This window comes from Tamandua tetradactyla, chromosome 17 (genome assembly GCF_023851605.1).
Source record: "Tamandua tetradactyla isolate mTamTet1 chromosome 17, mTamTet1.pri, whole genome shotgun sequence".
Classification (NCBI taxonomy): Eukaryota; Metazoa; Chordata; class Mammalia; order Pilosa; family Myrmecophagidae; genus Tamandua; species Tamandua tetradactyla.
This window is the reverse complement of record NC_135343.1, coordinates 54224566-54243967: the sequence shown is the minus strand read 5'-3', so window position 1 is coordinate 54243967 and position 19402 is coordinate 54224566. Positions and strand designations below refer to the sequence as shown.

General features: G+C 36.8%; 1 protein-coding gene across 12 annotated transcripts in view; it reads right to left on the bottom strand.

Moving 5' to 3' along the window:
* The window catches only part of CTNNA2 (catenin alpha 2), a 1185776-nt gene that overhangs the window by 216622 nt on the left and 949752 nt on the right, over positions 1-19402 (bottom strand). For all 12 annotated transcript variants that reach the window (XM_077134716.1, XM_077134704.1, XM_077134705.1 and 9 more), the window contains one exon: positions 2796-2948. In XM_077134716.1, the coding sequence (XP_076990831.1) occupies positions 2796-2948 (153 nt within the window). The remainder of the gene's footprint in view (positions 1-2795; positions 2949-19402) is intronic.

Here is a 19402-nt window from a genome sequence, read left to right as displayed (position 1 = left end):
GGCTTACTTAATCAAGCACAAATTCAGTTGAATGAAATATGGCACATTCCAATCATCAATCAAACGAAAGAGTTTGACTCCATTTTGGATGCTTGCCCACTAACAGCTTTCAACTTCCAGTTTCCCTCTTTCCTTTTTGCCCCATATCTGGGCAAGTTAATAAGAAAGCCCACATTTTCCATCTTTTGACACCAATGAGGTCATTCAAAATATGCAAACTCCAACCCTATCCTCTAACAAAAATAAAAATCAAAGCCACTTGTCCCTCTTTTTACAAGCCATTGTGAACCCATATTGGTGCCTGCCTTGCTTTCCCCAGAAAATCCCATTTTGTAGTAATAAAATTTTTCATACTCTCTTGTTTCATGGGTGGCTCTATCAGTCTCAACAACCACGCCAAATTTGGGTGCGAAAGGGAGTGGCAGGAGGGGGCTTGATGTTTTCCTCTGTAGGGAAACCACAAGACAGAAACAAAGTTGGAGTTCTTATAATTGGACTTTAAAACAACCATGGATAATACATTTTTTTAAAAATTAGAGGGTGCCTGATCATGAATTTTACTAAAAAAAAAAAAAAACAAAAACAAAAACTGGAATCTATAAAAAGAGAATCTACTGGAAATTCTAGGAAAAAAATACATTATTGAAAAATAGAACTTAATGGGTATGTTTCAAGCATATTGGACACAGATGGAGGATTAGTGAGCTAGAAATTAGGTCAGTGGAAAATAACCATTCTTGAGCATAGCTTAGAAAGACATTTATAGTTTTAAATTCATATCTTAAAAAAATAAGAAAGGCTGAAAATCATGATCTGGAAAAAAGATCAATGACATAATTATCCATTTCAAGAAGCAAGGCAAAGACTATACGTTAAACCAGAACTACTGGCTGATCAGGTTTGCTGTTTCAGTCACCCATAGTGGTTGGTTTCACCTGCAATGGAACCTAAGGAAGGGATAAGGAAAGCTGGACATGCCTGGGGTCTATCACAGGAGCAGGAAGAATGTGTAGGCAGGAGGGTCAGATGATAAAGAAACTGGGAAACATTTATCATACAACTATAAACTCCTAACCCTTCCTTGGCCCACAATGTCCACAAAACTCCATTAATTGATGTTTTTTATAAATTCTTCAATTATTGGTGAATACTGTAACTAAATACATGAGAAACAATTCTAAAATAACAGTATAATTTTCTTACATGTGACTATTTATAAAATTCTTGTAGCATTCATTCAGCATAATTTCTTTTCTCCGCACCTCCCCTCCTCCAACACTTTCTCCTTCTCCTTCTTCTCCTTTTTTTTTTTTTTTTAATATAAATAGGTTTCAAACATGAAAGATGTCTGGGTCTGTCAGGGCAACTTTGGAAAGCCTCTAGATTCCTTAATGGTCAAATGAGTATGTGGGGACAATTGGAGGGGTAATGGGGTGCTTACCTCCTAATTGGAGACAGAACCAGGAAGACATTCTTGATATAAACTTTATGACCTTATTTTTAGCTCTAGGATGGTGTAGCCTAGAAGCAATGAGGTTACTGTAGGAAGAACAGGGCTTCCATGATGGTGGCCCAAGCTTGCACACACTCGTCTTCCTGATGTTTGTCATGAGTCATGGCTCAGCCTGAGTCCTAGAGCAAGCAAGGGTTCCCTCTAGGCTGGGGGCAGAACTTTCCACTGGCTGGGTGATTAAGCCCCAGAAGTGCCACCATGCTGGATTAAACAAAAAACAAACTAAGCAGGTGCATAGGGAGCAACTAAATAGGGACACCTCCCCGTTACCCCTCCAAGAAAAACGGAAGAATTCACATTTGGCGAACTTACTCAGCTTTTAATTGTGTAACTGGAAAACAAACAAGCCCATTTACTTTCAGCTTTCATTTAAGTTGCCTGTCATTTTAAGCAATTTTATATCATTTGAACAGAACTGGGGATGCACCAGAGTTTTGTTGTTGTTGTTTTAAGTACTTAGAGACTACAAAAGTCATATTCTGTCCCTCATAACCGTACCTTGGATTTTCCAGGATCCTTGTTCCTCCTGGGCTCTCTTGTTAGCATGCACATTTCTTATTTTACATATTTTATTTTCTGTTTGGCACCATATCACCAGCCCAACCTTTGTCAAGATGTTGATTTTCAACTCCCAGATTTAGGCAGCTTAAATATCATGTCGCTTTTATTTTGTTTCCTTTTTGTAGTGTTTTTTCCTCAAGATTTCACAGTATAATTTCGCATTTATAAAGCAACTCCTACAGGTTTCTTTAATACCTAAAACATACTTATGACCCCAAATCTACATTCCTATTACTGCTCTAAGATCCATCACCCAGAATCCAAACATGTCTTTATGAGAAGTGAGATATTTTTTCACAGGTTCACAGTATGGCCAGCTAATCTGGGCTTAAGTAGGACGGGTGAAGGGGGGTAAGGAGGAAGCAAAGGGAATAGTATCCTTGATCTCCATTCTGCAGTTTCAATTCTACTCCCTCAAATCAAGGCTGGTATTCAGCACTTCAGAGTTCCCAACTTTTCTGTTTCTGCCCATGCCTATTATTCGGTAAAATGAGAATAAAGTTTCCATAACAGGTTTAGAGTTAAGAGATAGAGAGGAGAGAATACTGGTAACCTGTTTCCTTTGCAAGGGTTAGAAAAATCAGAAGGTGAAGGAAAGAAAGATTCCAGGACTTTGTTTTCCCAAGAAAAGATGTAGAATGAATGTCTATTGAAATTCCAAAAGCCATATGTAGATGGTAGACCTGTCAACAGTTCTAGCTTCAAGTTTCTCCTAACTTACCTCCACCAGTTTGTTGGCATGTTCACGAAAAACCTGGGCATATTCCTTCACTTCCTTTTCATTCCCACTTTTTGCAGCCTCGATGAGAACTAGCAAAGGGACGTTGGTTTCCAAGAAAGAATCAGATATGTGATCCATCACTGCTTTTCGAAGCTGCAGAAAAACAAAACAAAACACACATTTAAGGTCTAAAGAAATATATTTTTTTCTTAAATCAATATATTTTTTTCTTAATTATTGGCCAGTTCTCATAATCCACAGGGATAATTTTCCAACTCTCTGATCTTCATTTCCCCAGTACTGATTACATCAAGAGAGCAAACAAACGAAAACATGACTGATAGATATCTCTAAATTAAATGTATCAACATGTCACTTGAAAGTACGTGGCTTGGGGCTCAATACACTATAGGTTGGCTCTCATCTTTTAAAGGCCCAAATGTCCCTCTTCAGCAGACTTTGAATCCTGACATAGTTCAAGGACTTGAATTCCTTGTAAGAGGAGAATTTTAGACATCAACTTGCAATTTTAGACACAAAAGTGTATGAAGACCTAGGCCTTGAATCCACCCCTAAATCTTTACCACCTTACAGTTCCCTGCCCTTCCTAGATCCATTGTTTGTACTCAATGGAGGTAGAAACATCGAAGGTCCAAACCTCAAAAATGGTTCTGTCCCAGAAAAAAAACAAAACAGTTTTGGTCCACGTGCTTTGATATTATAGTTGCTTTGCTTCAGAAAAATGTACTAACAATATTTCTTCAGAGTTAGTCAAAATGAACAGATTTCTAGGTAGAATTATGCACCATTCCTACATTGTCCAAATAAGAAGAAGGAAAGCTACATGAAAAGCAATTGAAACTGTCCTTGAACAATCTCTCCCAGGACTGCTTTACCCATAGTTGTCTGAATGTATATATATAGAAAACAACCCCTGTGTTGGTTTGAGAGGATTTATGTACCCTAGAAAAGCCATGTTTTAATTCTAATCCCATTCTGTGAAGACAGCCTTTCTTTTAAGCTCTATTCAGTGTTGTAGTCTGGAAACTTGATTAAATTATCTCCAGGGAGATGGGGCTCACCCAATTGTGGGTGTTAACCTTGGATTACAGGGAGATGTGACTCCATCCATTCCAAGTGGGTCTTGATTAATTTACTGGAATTCTTTAAAAGAGGAAGCATGTTGGAGAGAGCAACAGAGCCACCAGAACCAAGAGAGCCCATGCAGCCAGAGACCTTTGGAGATGAAGAAGAAAAACGCCCGCGGGAAAGCTTCATGAAACAAGAAGCCTGGAGAAGAGGCTAGCAGACCACATGATTGTCATGTGCCTTTCCAGTTGAGAGAGAAATTCTGAACTTCGTTGGCTTTTCCTAAGTGAAGGTAACCTCTTGTTGTTGCCTTAATCTGGACATTTTTACAAGTTCGCTTTAATTGGGGGTTTTCATGGTTGTAGAATTGTAAACTTGCAACTTATTAAATTTCCCTTTTTAAAAGCCATTCAATTTCTGGCACATTGCATTCCAGCAGCTAGGAAACTAGAACACCCCTCAATGCAAATAAACACAAAGCAAAATAGAAAAAAAAAATTTTAAAATATATGTTTTCTAAACAAACATAAATATTCAAGACTATTTCAGCCAATTTTCTGATAGGGAGATACATACACATTTATTACTGATCACAAGAAGGAACGTGTAAACATATCTCAGCTGTTTTTTATACTGATTGCCATCATGTTCATATCTGTGTATGTATAATTTTAGTTTGGTTTGACATTTCACCATGCAAAATATGATTTACCCTATGTTAAGTTGGCATTACCTAATTACCCATTTGGAAATACCTATCAAATTATTGCCTGCAAATTATGTTGGTTATTGGTGAGTTCACATATTCTAGGTATATACAATGTACCAGTTATTCAACTAGGATCCTTACATATATTACATCATTTAATCCTGACTACAACACTATAAGACTGAGACTATTTTTGTACAGTTTTTCAAAAGTAGAAACTAGGACTTAGAAAAGCTGACTAGTTTTTTCCTGCAAGCATAAGATAGCAAGAAAGAAATTATGAAGGGACAGGACAGGAACAGTTGAAACTGACCTAACATTGCTGTCTTCCATGACAGGACCCCACAGTGAGGAACAACTACTGGAATGCAATCCAAATTGAGCAGGACAGGGACAACAGAAATCAAAGAAAGAGAAGGTCCAGAGCCAGGCTATCTCAAAATCAAGCCACCTTATTTTTTAACACCATACAAAAATAATTGAAGTGAAAGCTCCATAAAGGTAGAAAAGCTACCTGTGTCAAGGCCCCTTCTAAACTTCCAAGGAGAATAGAGATGAGCAACTAAAAATTATTGTGGCCAAATCTCATATAAAGCTAACATTTAAAAAATAAGAATAAGGAAAAAAATAGCCTCAAAACACTGAAAACATTCCAGAAAGATGTGCATTTAAAATAGAGCAAAATTATAACCTATTTCAAAAAAATTAAAAGATATTAAGAAAATGATATAAGATGTGAAAGAACAGCATAAATTAAATGAGAATAAAACACAGGAATGAATCAACAGAACTCAAGAAATAATCATAATAAAAGAAAACTCATTTTGAAAAAGAATACTAAACAAGAGTGAACAAACACAACAGCAAATACCTTGGAAATAAAAGCAGAAAAGAAGAAACAATTAATATCGAAAATAAATTATAAAGATACATGAAAGGATTTGAGAAAAAGATGACAAATATTGAATATAAGCAAAAAAATTCAACATAAGGCTCTGAGGGGTCTCTGAAGAAGAAAATCCAAGCAAGAAAACAGAACAAATACTAAAAACTGTAATTCACAAAAACATTCCCAAATACGTACACACACATATATGTTTTAAATTACATTCTGAAAAAGTATAGCATATACCTGAGAAGACTGACCCATGACCATTAAACAAGATTTGTTCTAGCAAAACTACTGGATTTTAAAGAAAAAAAGGGAAAAATTATCCCTTGTGCATTTTGGCAAATAGAGCACAGACTTAAAAAGAAAGAAAACTAGATTGTAATCAGACTTTCCAACAGCGAAGCTTTATGCCAAAAGAAAATAAAGTAACATATTTAAGATGCTGAAGGAAAAAAAAAATGTGGGCTAAGATTTTTATATCCAGCTACACTGATTTTCATGTATGTAAAGTATAGATAAAATCTGATCAACATGCAAGAACTCAAAGAATATAGTTTCCATGAGGCTTTCTTGAGTAATCTGTCAGAGAATAAGCTTTAATGATTAAAATAACTATAAATATGTCAACCTAAGTACTAACATATATACTTATTTGTAGCACCAAGAATAAATGATGGTTAAAAAGGAGAGAGTATAATATGAAGTAGCTGTATGCTTTAACAATGACAGCATGGTACAGTTTTGTAAAAATGAAAATAGAAAGAAGAAAGAATATACAAAAATAATTTAACTGCTTTAAGTAATTTTAAAGTGGCTGGTAATGGTTGTAAGAATATTGTTATTTTAGGAGTATTTCGTGTAAAGATAGAATAAAGCAAATTATTAATTATGAAATTTTAATAGTATCATCTCCTGTGTCCTTACCAAATAGGAGTGTCAGTGTGGGAGAAAGATGTAACATAGAAGAGGTTAAGGATAAAAAAAAACAGCTTGCAACTCTGGATCTGAATTAGAAATATCAATATGAACATATAAGATTTTATATTGAAAACTAGTGCTGTGTAATTTTTTTTTAAAATAAGAAAAGAATGAAGAGCAACAACAAAATAGAAAAATCCGTGCACACACTCAATTGCCCATTTCTGTACTATGAAAAGTCCTGAAAGCAATGTTCAACCTAGTGGCAACAATGAATGTCTCGAAAGACAATTTTCCACTAAAATAAACCAAGACTTCTTGGAGAAACAACTGATTCCAGATACTCTCAGATTGGAAATAAAAAAGTTAAAACTGAAATCTCTTTTCATACCATATAGCAAAGAGCTTTCAAAAACTATTGGGGTCATGTGAAAATAACTCAGGAGTCCCCCACTGGCCAAAGAGGAAACAATTTGAAATGCAGGATAAACATTTCAGTGGATTGAAGCCCATCAACAACACTTAAATTTACGATTTTAATAACTAAAAAAAAAAAGAAAAGAAAACACTAATGGTCACTTTGGGAACTAATTCATTATCTTTAAAGAACGAAGAATTTATCATGCCTTTCCTGCATGAATTTGAGTTCTGGATAATGAGGGAAGTGACTGTTTATATAATTATCCCAGTTAGTAAGTGAAAACAAAATGACAGAATTAGAAGATCATCATTTTGCAATACTTAATGAATTAGTAAAGCCAGACAATAAGCATACTTGGTTGACAACATCATAAAAAAAGAGACAGATATTATGTACCTTCTGATATAATAGAATAACCCCAAATATGGTCTTCCAAAGGGATCAAACCTGAAACAGGTAGACACTCTGCATCACACTGGTGATTTGCAGGAAATACGGAGAAGAGAAAAAACAAACAAACAAACAAACAAAAAAACTTGCACTACATAACTCCAATCAGCAAACTCTAGACTGTGAAGAATTTACAGGTCAAAGTACTCAGGTACTTGTACAGATGGATTATAAGCAAACACATGGAAAATAAGCAAAAGAAAGGGATGAAAGGGAAACCGGTAGATTAAGAGAGATATAAAAGTCATATCCGCAAAAGTCAGAAAAACTAAATTATAAACATCTAAAGATGAATACTTAGATGATAAAATCCCAAAACAACATAAGGAACTCTAAAATTCAGGGCAATGGTTACTTTGGAAGGGAGGGAGGGAACCTGTGGAGGGCTTTCTAGGGAGCCTGGCAGAGTACCCTTTGTTGGCCTGGATAGTGTAAACAAGGACAGTGAAAAATAATCCAATAAGCTCTATCTTTACTTAAGGTTTTTTATATTTATGTTTTATTTTGCATGAGAAAAGTTAATGTTCTGTTCCATTTCCATCTGGGTGGAAAACAGAAGATCTCCAGAGTGACCCAGGAAGTCATGAATTGAAGATGGCAACCACATGTGGTGGTGTCAAGATTTTGTTCCCCAGAAAACATGAAGGTAGTGCAAAGAGGATTCTAGAAGCTATCCCACCCACCACCCTGAGATCAAATAGAAGAAAAACCCAGTAGAGAGGATGGAAGGACAAGCCCAGTGACAGATGGACAACCACAAGAGAGACCCAGTGATACCATCAGAGGCTGGGGTCTGAGATCCGATGAATTCCCACTCTCAGGGCTGAGAAGGACCTGCTGTGTACTCACTATGAGTTTCTGTGATTCCCTGGGGCTATGGAAGGCTATAAAAAGTGAAGAACTCATGGTTCAAGATATGCCTGCTCCAAAAATGCATTGAGAAATTATGCTTGTTCTTATACAGCCATCTTATTACAATTTATGGGTCAAAATATCTTAAAATGACGAATTTTGCAAAGTTTGATAAACTGTGTTTCTCACAATTCTGACTCTAGCTTAAACCAGGAGAAAGATCCAAGAACCAGTGAAGGCAGAAATGATGGGATCTACTTTCCATGCTTGGATATGCAAATTATGACATATCTGGAATTTCATAAGGCAGATGATGGCTGAAGTAGACCGAGATCTGACTTATTTTAACGAGATCTTTGGGAGCTGTGAATGCAGGTTAATATGATTGACAATCCAACATTCCAGTTTTTATTTTTATTCTTAGGATTTCTAGGAACAAATCATATCCAACCTAATTATATCTACCTATAACATAGTCCATTCCCACAGGGACACCTAAAGGTGGGGGTGAGAGTCCTCAGTAGGCAGGACCAGGTACAGCTTGGACTGGTTGTCATCCAGCAATTTGCAGGGGCTCATAAATACTGCCTTATTAGCTCCTGGGGCTTGTGATTTGTTTCCCCAATGAATCGGGGCACATTTGTTGGCCCCTCCAGTAAGCAGGCAGTGTAATTCCTCTGTAAATTGACTATTAGAATGGTTAAATGCCCTTGCCTACAAGCTGAAAGGCATAGTTAACACTTTTTTACGTAAGATAGAAGACCAAAATTTAGCTATCAATCAACTAGGGCAGAAAGGAATGACTTGACAAAATCATCCGTTAAGTCTGACGGGAGTCAAGAACACAGGCTTTCTTCCAATTGTTTAAATGTATGTGTGACAAGGGAATATTAATTGCATAAGACAAGACATTTAAAGCTATTAGCTCAGCACTACTGGACTATTTTACCCAATTAAGGCAATTCATCAATGTAAATAACTGCAATTTCTTCAGCAAACCAAAAGGAATACAGTCAATGGATCATAGCTATTCTAACAATCCTCTTCCTTATTTCATGGGAGGGCAGGGTGGGGAAAGAATAGACCCCAGTTTAACTTCCAAACTTGAGATGGAGAGAGGAAACTGTCTCAAAAATGAACAAAGATTGTGTGTGTATGGGTGAGATGTGAAGAACACATGGAGGCGTACTGAGCCATGGTCAAATAAATGCAACAGAATTGTTTTGGACGAAGTCTAAAAACTGCAGCCTTTAGATGAATGTGAAACAGTTCCCTATAAAAGACAGTGCAAGAAAAAATGGCTCTCTCCAGCCAACTAAAACGGCAGAAACTTACACTTGGACGAGATGTTCAAGATTGAATGTCCAATGTAAATCTACCCAGTGAAAGGACATTTCTGCAATTCCTTTTTAATGAATGGATGGTCATTCTTGAAAAGCCAAAAAAGGCCCCTTAACGATTTGTTCACAATTGTACCCTTCAAATTTTTTTTCTGAATTCCTCTCTGATCGCAAGGAAAAAAACTGATCCATAGTGATAAATCTACATAAATGCAACATTTTTATTAAGGATGTGTTAGTGTTAAATCAAAAATAAAAATGAAAGTGAATGAATACAAAAAATAATGGGTTATATACTAATGAGATTAGTTCAAAAGATGCTAGAACCTTATTACCTTTTTTTTTTTTTTTTTACATGGGCAGGCACCAGGAATCAAACCTGGGTCCTCTGAGCATTCTTGCCTGCTGAGCCACCGTGGCCCGCCCTAGAACCTTATTAAAAGAGTAATAAGAAGTCCTCAGAAACGAAATACACTTTATCCCTAACTTTACTCTACACTCACTATTCAGGAAGGACGTCCACTCATTTATTCTTTCTACTAGCATTTGAGGAGCTCCTGGTATACTAAGCACTGTGTTTAGTCTGAGGGATATAGAGACAAATAAGACAAATCATTTTCTCGCATTAATTCTGAAGATTCTACCACTGTCTAAGTTCCCAGTTACCAATAAAGCTAAAGCAATCAACTTGACTCTATACATGCTTACTGGCCTTGTAAATGATGCTCTTTAAAGGGAAACATAAGTTATTACTGCTTACTGTGTTTAACGCTGGCCTAAGGAACACTGTGAAAAAGTCCAAATTTATCATGTCCCATTGCTTAAGCTTCTTTCTAATTTAAATGCTCTCAGGATTTTTCCACCCCTCCATCAGGACCACACACCATTTCAATTATCCAATTTGTTAGCCTAGAAGTTTTGGTGTTTCTGAAGATTGTAATTTAAATAGCAAGAATGAAGCTTGTATATATGGCACTAGAATAAAAATTTTTGAAAAATATCCATGGAACCTCCCAACACAAACAGCAAATTCTAAGTTAAACCAGGGACTATAGTTAATAATACATTTATTAAATTGTGCTTTCATCAATTATAACAAATATACCACATAATACAAGGTATTAATAATAGGGTAGAATAGGAATCCTGCATTTTATGCATTATCGTTCTGTAAACCCTCAACTTCCCAATTAAAAAATTTAAAAATAAAAATATATTTGAAAAAAGAATGACAGTAGAAAAGATATTTCTAATATAACTACCCTGCTCAAATCCCTTCATCTACACCAAAAACTAAACCAATTCATTTGCATTTTTACAAAACCCACTCAGTTTCTGGTTGCTCACTGCCTCGAATAATAATCTTGGGCATGTTCTGTTTTTATAGCCCACAGAGAACTTTCCTAGACATTATTTCATTTGACCTTTCTTACAAAGTCATGGTCGGATGAGGAGTGTGGTTTGCAGGGAAAGCATCATTATTCATATTGTATAGATGAAAAAAAAAAAAAGGGAGGATCCAACTGATTGCACATAGCAAGTGACAGAGTTGGGTTTTCTGGTTCCAAAAATAGTGCTATTTCACCCGAAAGCCATGTGTTTCTGGACCTGGCTGCACAAGTACACAGATCCCAACTTAAGAAAGGTTACCTTTCTTTCCATCCTAGTCACTCATCTACAGCCTTGGGTTGCCTACTCAGCACTGCTTAACCACCAGAGGGCATCTAAAACAGGTTCCTGGATAAAATTTTTACAAGTGTCTAATATCTGCCATTGATTACCTAACATTGAATGGTCACAAGCTGTTTGAATCCAGGAAAAGAGAGTCGACAGTTGCAACAGTAATAACAAAAGCACAACCCAGCAAGGATCCTTTGGAAGCTCATGAAAGGCTGCCCAAAGAAAATATTTTATGACCCCACAACAGCATTAGCAATTTGGAAAGACAATCACTGACTGGGTGGATTTGACAGCATTTTAACTACAGAAGCCCAAGTTTGCAGTTAAAGAATTTGAAGCAAGATATAGGAGAGAGGAACTCTTTAAAACCCTTATTTCCATTGGGGTAAATTCTATACAACATGATAGGATTTGTATCTGGTCAAGTCATCTGACCCTATCTTTCCAATTGCTGGAGCCTGCCATTCCACATTACAACACACACTCTGTAAGTTTTAGAAGAATCCCCATTCTAAGTGCAAGAGCCCTGGGAGGACCCCAGCCAACTCTACCCAATACTAATCAATTCATCCTCCTGGTGACATCTCAGTTTATTTGAGAAGGATGGGTAACCTGGGAAACACGATATTGTTGAGAAAGGGAAAAGAGTAGACAGACACTTACTTGTTAGAACAGATGTCACTGATAAGTGCACCTTTGAGCTTTTGACCATTTGTAGCCATTAAAGAGCCCATCAAACTTTCTAAAATGGAAAACCATTCAGCATACACTTGGCTCTCCTCCAGTTATATATAATTGCGTTCCTAGGATCTAACTTCTCTCTCCAGGTTTCTGCCTCCATATACTATACTTCTTCACTTTCTGTTTTTAACTATTGCACAATGTTGCATTTTCAACAGCTGCTGGATTTTTCCTGAAAGGGTCATTGCTCCAAATAGAAGTTCAATGATTACTACATGGTACCAAATTTGTGGAAATCCTATAAAATGAGGGGTGCTCTTATTGTTTAAGGGAAAGGCAAGAAATAATCAGATTCAAGGTCTCCCAGCCTTTCAGGGAATTGTGGCTTTTACATCTCATTTGTTTTTTCTCAAGCTAGACTTATTTCTAGACCAGAGGTCAGCAAACTTTTTCTGTAAAGGACCAGCTAGTAAATAATTTAGTCTTTGTAGGCTAGTCAGTCTCTTCGAGGATGACTCAACTCTATCACTGTAGCACAGAGCAGCCAAGACAACCTTAATTACATAAATAATTTGGAGGGCTGATTTGGCCCGTGAGCAGTGGCCCACTGACCCCTGTTCTAGATGGTTTTATCAGTGGGTTTTAGTCTTATGGCTATCACTCAGTCCATAAATTGTTACTCCGATACCTTGGTTATTTCAAGCTCCATTCCCCCACAACTTACTTAAAACGAGCATCTGCTATGTTCCAGACTACCTACTTAAGAAGGAAATGGATAAGCTAGAGAAGGCCCTAAAGAGTCCTTGAATGGTAAAGTTCGACTAATATTGTTTGACTGAGTTCACTTTGGCTGTTTTATTACCTTACACTCTGCTGGGAAAATATAGGTTATGTCAGTGGTCTCTAAGCAATTACTTCTGCAGCAGAGCTTTGAGGAAAGGAAAGGAGAAGAGCAGTAAAATAAAGGAAGTAGTTGGCTTTCTCTAAAAATTGTGTAGCTTTAGAGACTTTCAGGGGGGTGGGGTGGTAAGATGTGGTGGGGAAATGCCCAGCCAACTGAATATGGTTGTTCTAACTTCCATGGAACCATAAATCCCAATATTTCTCCCCCTACTTTGGCAAAATTATTGAGGACACTGTCCATGGACTGTACAAATACAGAATAGGTTCAAAGAGCACCAGTCAAGCTGCTTGCTATGGTGATATAAGACATGATGACTAACTGATCAGTCATAGGTTATCCCCTTTCGACGACTTCTTATGACGTCTGCGGATACAGCCTCCTGAACATATTGCTCTAAAACTGCTGATTTCAAAGAGGCTGAGGGAAATCTGATTAGAATCAGATATAGTTCATCAGTGCTGACTTCTTCCTGCAACTCTGCAACTCAGGACCCTCCTTCTCCATTTCTCAACTGCTCAGACCTCAAACCTGCCTTGCCCGGAGGTGCTTTTCCGTTTTTCAATCACTCTGTTTACACAGTTTCAACTTAAGTCCATAGCTATTTTCAAGTTACCTGATTTCTGCTGAAATTGAAGGCATCAAATAAAATTATAGAAATCCTGCCCTTTACAGTTAACAGGATTGAAGCACCCCAGAAATAAACTAAGGAAGTATGGAGTGAGAGATGATGGGGTTGACACTGATTAATCACCCAAACTTCTAACAAGGAGTTACAGTTGGATCAAAGAGAAAATCCCCCTCTTAACGCCAAAGTTCTCAGGACAAATAGTACCCTTCTGATCCAAAAAAACTCGGGTACAGTCCATGCAGTGGTTTCTCACTGAATATACCAAGCAGGTCTGCCAGACTCCTGAACTGTATTTGATCAGATCTATCCTCTGCCAGAATGATAGTCCTTTACTTTTTCCAGTATAATTAATTAGAAAAATAATCAACAAACTCTATTTCACAGTTCAGTTTCTTTCATGGGATGATCACAGTCTAGATATGGATGGTCTCAAGAAGGAAAGACAGTTATTATATTAAACATGAAGCCTATAATTATGATTATTAACGAGAAACTCAAGATTCTTTATTAATTGATATTTACCTTAAGATCTTCCCATTAAGATAATTTTAATAAAAACTATAAATTAAGACCAAAGTGAATCAACTTTAACAACTAAAGTCATTAAAAGGACAGGCTTCAAAGTCAGTCAACTTGAGTTCTTTGACTTACCAACCTTATATGGGTAAGAACTTCATCTAAATGCCTGAACTTCAAAATCTAACATTGTTTTAAAAAGATTATAAATATATATATTTATATATATATGCTCTCTGCATAGTTGTTTCAGGGACAGTAGATACAGTGTGAAAGAAAGATAGACACTAAATAAATATTAGTTTCAACAGGCAACTTTGCTTTATTGACCTTCATAGCCAAGTCAATAAATAATAGCAATGGGTCAGATTATCAAGAGAGCTGGTTATTTCAGTTGCCTGAATGGTAAGAGGATCAATGGCTCAGTCCCTAATAACTAACAGGTTTTAGCAATCAGGGACTATTAAAAAAAAAAAAAAGAAGACCAATTCATTGTGAAGACATGGCTTTACAGGCAACAGTAGCTATTATTTGTAGGTCTTTAGATCTCACTAGAGTTCTTTTCTGAGGCTTTTATCTGGACCTTGAATTTAGGCAGGGTAGAAAAGAAACATTAGTTTTGCAGCACACAATCAACATCAGTGGTTGATAACTGCAAAAGCACTGATATTTAACTCGACTTTCTAACAAGTGAAATTGCTCAGTAATAATACAAACTACTGGGGGGAGGGATGAGCCCTCATCTCTGCAGCAGACTGTCAGAGGGGATCTCAAGGAGCTGATGTGAGCTGCCTTGCCCTGGGAGGAACCCATACTAAAATTCCTTGGGGTCCCTTCCACCTAGAAACATCTATCAATCCATGATTTCTGAACCCATATAATCTTTTAAAAAGCTAGTTGAAAATTAAGCCCCAGGCGTCATTACTCCTGTTTCCTCCCTATCTGTCCTTTTCCCTAGCTTCTACGCACTCCATGATTTTTTGGGTATCTAAAAATCTTTACCCACACAATCGTCATTTGGTTTTTAAAGTAGGTGTTCAAAGAGATTGTATCCTTCTTCCTCAAGTTAAAGATAGGTGTGATTTTTCTCCCTCTCATTGGGAAACATTCTTTGTCAAGATGATTAAGTTCCCTAGCATTTTTTTTTTTTCTGTATGTGAAGAAAATTTTCCATGCTCCAGCCTGAAAAAAATACTTGTTCTGGGTGCAGTTTCCTGAAATGTGGTACCATATGTGCATCAGTAAACATTATGTGTAGAGTAAATTAAACCAAGCCTCATAATTAGGCAGTAAGGAAATTACTGTAGACCTGAAAAAATAAATCAGCAGTATTAAAATGCTCTCCATTTTCTCTGACGCACTTCAGAGTGCCATATAAAGCCTGTGTCACTGTAATAAACATTGAGAAGAAATGCATTTTGAGCAAAACAAACCTAAAAGACATCGCTATTCTAAAAAGTCTTCAAATCTGGGGTCCAAGGTGACAGCACATCAAATTTAAAAACCACCCTGATTGCCAGTAACATGAAGGGTAAAAATAAAAAGCCAATGACTGACATTCCAACTTTTTGGGTTGGGGGGCGGAACTTTCCCATAGAGCAGGTACAGTTAGGACTAATAGTTGGCTAGGAAGCAAAGCCAGGACTAAGGTGATGTTTATCCAAGATGAACAAAACAGCAGCATTTTAAATGACAGCAGAATCAGTATAACTGCTTTTTTCCCCCTTAGGCTTCAGTATGGGTCAGCACTCTTATAGATTCTGTTTTTATTTAAGATATTGCTGTTTTGTTCATCATGGACTTTTTTCTGTAGTAATTCTTTTTTTTTATGCTGAATGGCAGAGTCACATTTCAATATTTTTCCACGTGAGTATCCTGTTATTGCAGCACCATTTGTTGAATTTTTGTTTGTTTGGTTTGCTTGTTTGTTTTGTTTTGAGGGAAGTGCATGGACAGGGAATCGAACTCAGGTCTCCCGCATGGCAGACAAGAATTCTACCACTGAATTAACCTTGCAGTTCCCATTTTTTCTGCATTAATTTTGATTTTCTAAAATACTACATAAAATATTTTTTCTTGATTGCTGAGCTCCAGGTATTCCCTAAAATCTAGCGCCTGAGGCTAGTACCTCACTTGCCTTAGTCCCAGCCCTGTTCTGGAAAGCACAGCTCTTGCCAAAGCATGACATCCCTGCCAGATTTCCATTCCTTCAACATGGCATAGTGAGTAATAAGACTACCCATGTCAAATTTTGGCCTGTGGGGAAAGGAGCCTCAGGCGTTGATTCCCCAACCCTTGCAACAGTTATTTATTTCTGTGAAGTAGAAGGGTCTAGTAGAGACCAAATAGGTTGGAGAAGAGTTGGACAGCCTCACAGATTTTCAAATACATCCCCCAAGGGGCAACAATGAGGTCTGAGACTTCCCACTATCAGAAATAAAGTCAGTGTCATTCAAACATGCAAAAAACATAAAAAATGACTAGGGCCAGCGTAGCTTGCTTTGACACAGATTTTAAGGTGCTATCACATTCATATGAAATCAGAATCCCTAAGATGCAGTCTTGTATCTAGATTTTAGCAGATTCTTGAGCTAAGTCTTCTAAAGCCAGGCCAGCAAGAAGAAACTATAGTGTTAAGCTTTGAAGTCCTCTCTTAAAATGGAAATAGCCATCATTATCACAGAATAAACGGACTTTTTACATTAACAAATCCAGTTCCTGAACACACTGGAACTAGGTACCTGTATGTTAACAATGGAGAGGAGTTGATGTAATTGTGTCAATTACATTCAAGCCATTTATCATTCTTTCAACTTAGGAGTTTTGAAGTTTTGCTCCATCACTGGCACAAGCATTTAGGACTTGGGCACAGTCAAAAAAAAAAACAAAAAAAAACTATTCATTGCAAAAATGGCATAACAAGTGTTTTAAAACACTCTAGGAGCCCAAAGGATAAACCCTTTTGGAATTGGATAAATTCATAAAGATAAGTTAGACGCTGTAGGAAAAAAAATGTGTATTTTCCTGGGGGAGGGGGAGAAAGGCAAAAGCAACAACAAATGTAAAAGGAGGCTGAAATCAGGGAGATTCATTATGAGGAAATGGCGATAATTTTTCTAAAACACAAATAAGCAGTGTCGATGGGAATAGAGAGGAAAGAACAGACTAAGCAAATATAGGAAGGAGAATCATTTGGACTGAATGACAGAGATAGGTTTAAGGAATGTTAAAGTGAAGAGTTGCTTGGGGCTTTTAGACCAGAGATTGGATGGATATAACTCCCTTGAAAATTTGATTACACATCAGGACTTCTAGTCAACCAAGATGGCAACATAAGGCACTCCAGGGTGCCATTCCCATACAGAAGTTCTAACTATTAGTTAAAACTGCCAGACCCATCTTCATTAAAGCTCTAGGAAATGGCGCAGTGCGATGGTAGCTCAGTGGCAGAGTTCTTGCCTGACATGCTGGAGACCTGGGTTTGGTTCCCAGAGCCTGCCCATGTAAAAAACAACAACACTAAAAACTTTAGGAAACAGAAAAGGGTTGCAGTGAATGTGTAGTATTGACTCAACAAAATGTAGCTTTAAAAATGGTAGAGGATCATGGCACCCTTGCTAAGCTCTCCCCAACCCCTGTCCCAGTGCAAGGCAAAACCAGTCTGTGCTCTCATTGTGGGCTACCGGCTGTTCTGGAGTAAGTAGAGTAACACCTATGTGTCTAATGGGTCACTTGTATGTCAGTGCCAATCTATCTGGTAACAGCCTGAACAAATGAACCTGTAAACATCTTTATGGTTTGCCCTCCCAGAATTTTCCCTATAAGCAGAAGCAGTTTATAGACATCAAAGCAGTGTTAGAAACAATTAAGTAAAAGTGACCTGGGGAAAAGGAGTAGCTGATTTAAGTCACACAATAGAGCACCTAGAAAGGGGAGAGTCTATTCCATAGGGAGTGGAGAGGACATTTGAGATCCTGTAAACAGGGGAATTCCTAAAGCTATGAGCAAGTACAAACCCAGAACAAGAAGCAGGCTCCACTCAACCTCAGATAAGATAGAGAGGACCCAACACTTTGCATTTGCCTGAAGCTGATCTTGATAAGAGGGCTAAATTCTGAAGGAAGCCAACAGCCAAAGTAGAGCCCATTTGCAATAACTGTGACAGGTGCTTTTAGTATTTGCTTCTTTATTATTGTTAGCTATTGGCACTCAAGGAAATCTCTGTCATATCACTAGCTGGATATAAAGTTAAGGAACAGACAATTCAGGGATTAGATCCCAAAGTTAACACCAAAAAATATTGAAATATATGGGAAATTATCATTGAAGAGGACAAGACATGCTAGGCATAGACTTTTTTAAAAAATGACCAACAATATGTTCAAAATATAAAGGAAAACACAGAAAAACAAGTAAAAGATATTGAGAAAACAATAAATGAACAATATAAGACTTAATAAAAAGATAGAAATTTTTGAAAGGAATGAAACAGAAATGCTGTAGTTAAAGCCTACAATATCTGAAATGAAAAATTCCTTAGAGGGTTTCAATAGCAGACTGAGATTGGCAGAAGAAAGTGTCAGTAAACTAGAAGACAAGATTGTTGCTATGATGCAGCCTAAGGGGCAGAAGAAAGAAAAAAAAATAAAAAGTGAACAGAACCTAAGAGATCTGTGGGATGCGATCAAGCAAATAATATACACATACAAAGGAGTCCAATAAAATTATATGACAGTTTCTCAGTAAGGCAGTGGGATGAAATATTTAACATACAGAAAGAAAACAACTGCCAACCCAGAATTGTAATCCAGTGAGACTGTCTTTCACAAATGAGACAAAAATTAATACATTCTCAGAAAAACAAAATCTGAGAGAGTTAGTCACTACTAGATCTGTTCTACAAACAATGTGGAAGAGCTCTTCATAGTGAAAGGAAATGACACTGGATGATGGATCATAGCAGAATAAAGAAATAAAGACCTTCACTAAAGATAACTATATCTGTAATTATAAATGGCAATATTATGATAGTGTTCTTTTCACTTTGTATGGGATCTTAAATGTAAATACATAAAAAATAATGAAATTTTATAGCTTTGGACATAAAATATTTACAGACCATAATTTTTAACAAATGCAACAAAAAAGGAGGGGATGGAGGGATATAGGAACAGTGTATGTGTATGGTACTGAAGTAAAATTGGTATCAAATCAACCATGATTGTTACAGAATAAGGATGTTAAATTTAAGCCCCATGGTAAAACATAAATAAAACACATGAAAAATATATTCAGAAAAAAATGAGAAAGGATTAAAAAATAGTACATTACAAAAAGCAAACAAAGAAATATTAAATCAGGATTAAACAGAAAAACTGAAGGGCAAAAAACATGTGAGACTTTCAAAGACCAAATAGCAAAATGGCAGAAGAAAGTCAAGTATTATTAGTAGCTACTTTAAATGCAAATGAATTAAACTTTCCAGTCAAAAGAGAGAGATTGACAAAATGGTTAAAAAAGTATGACC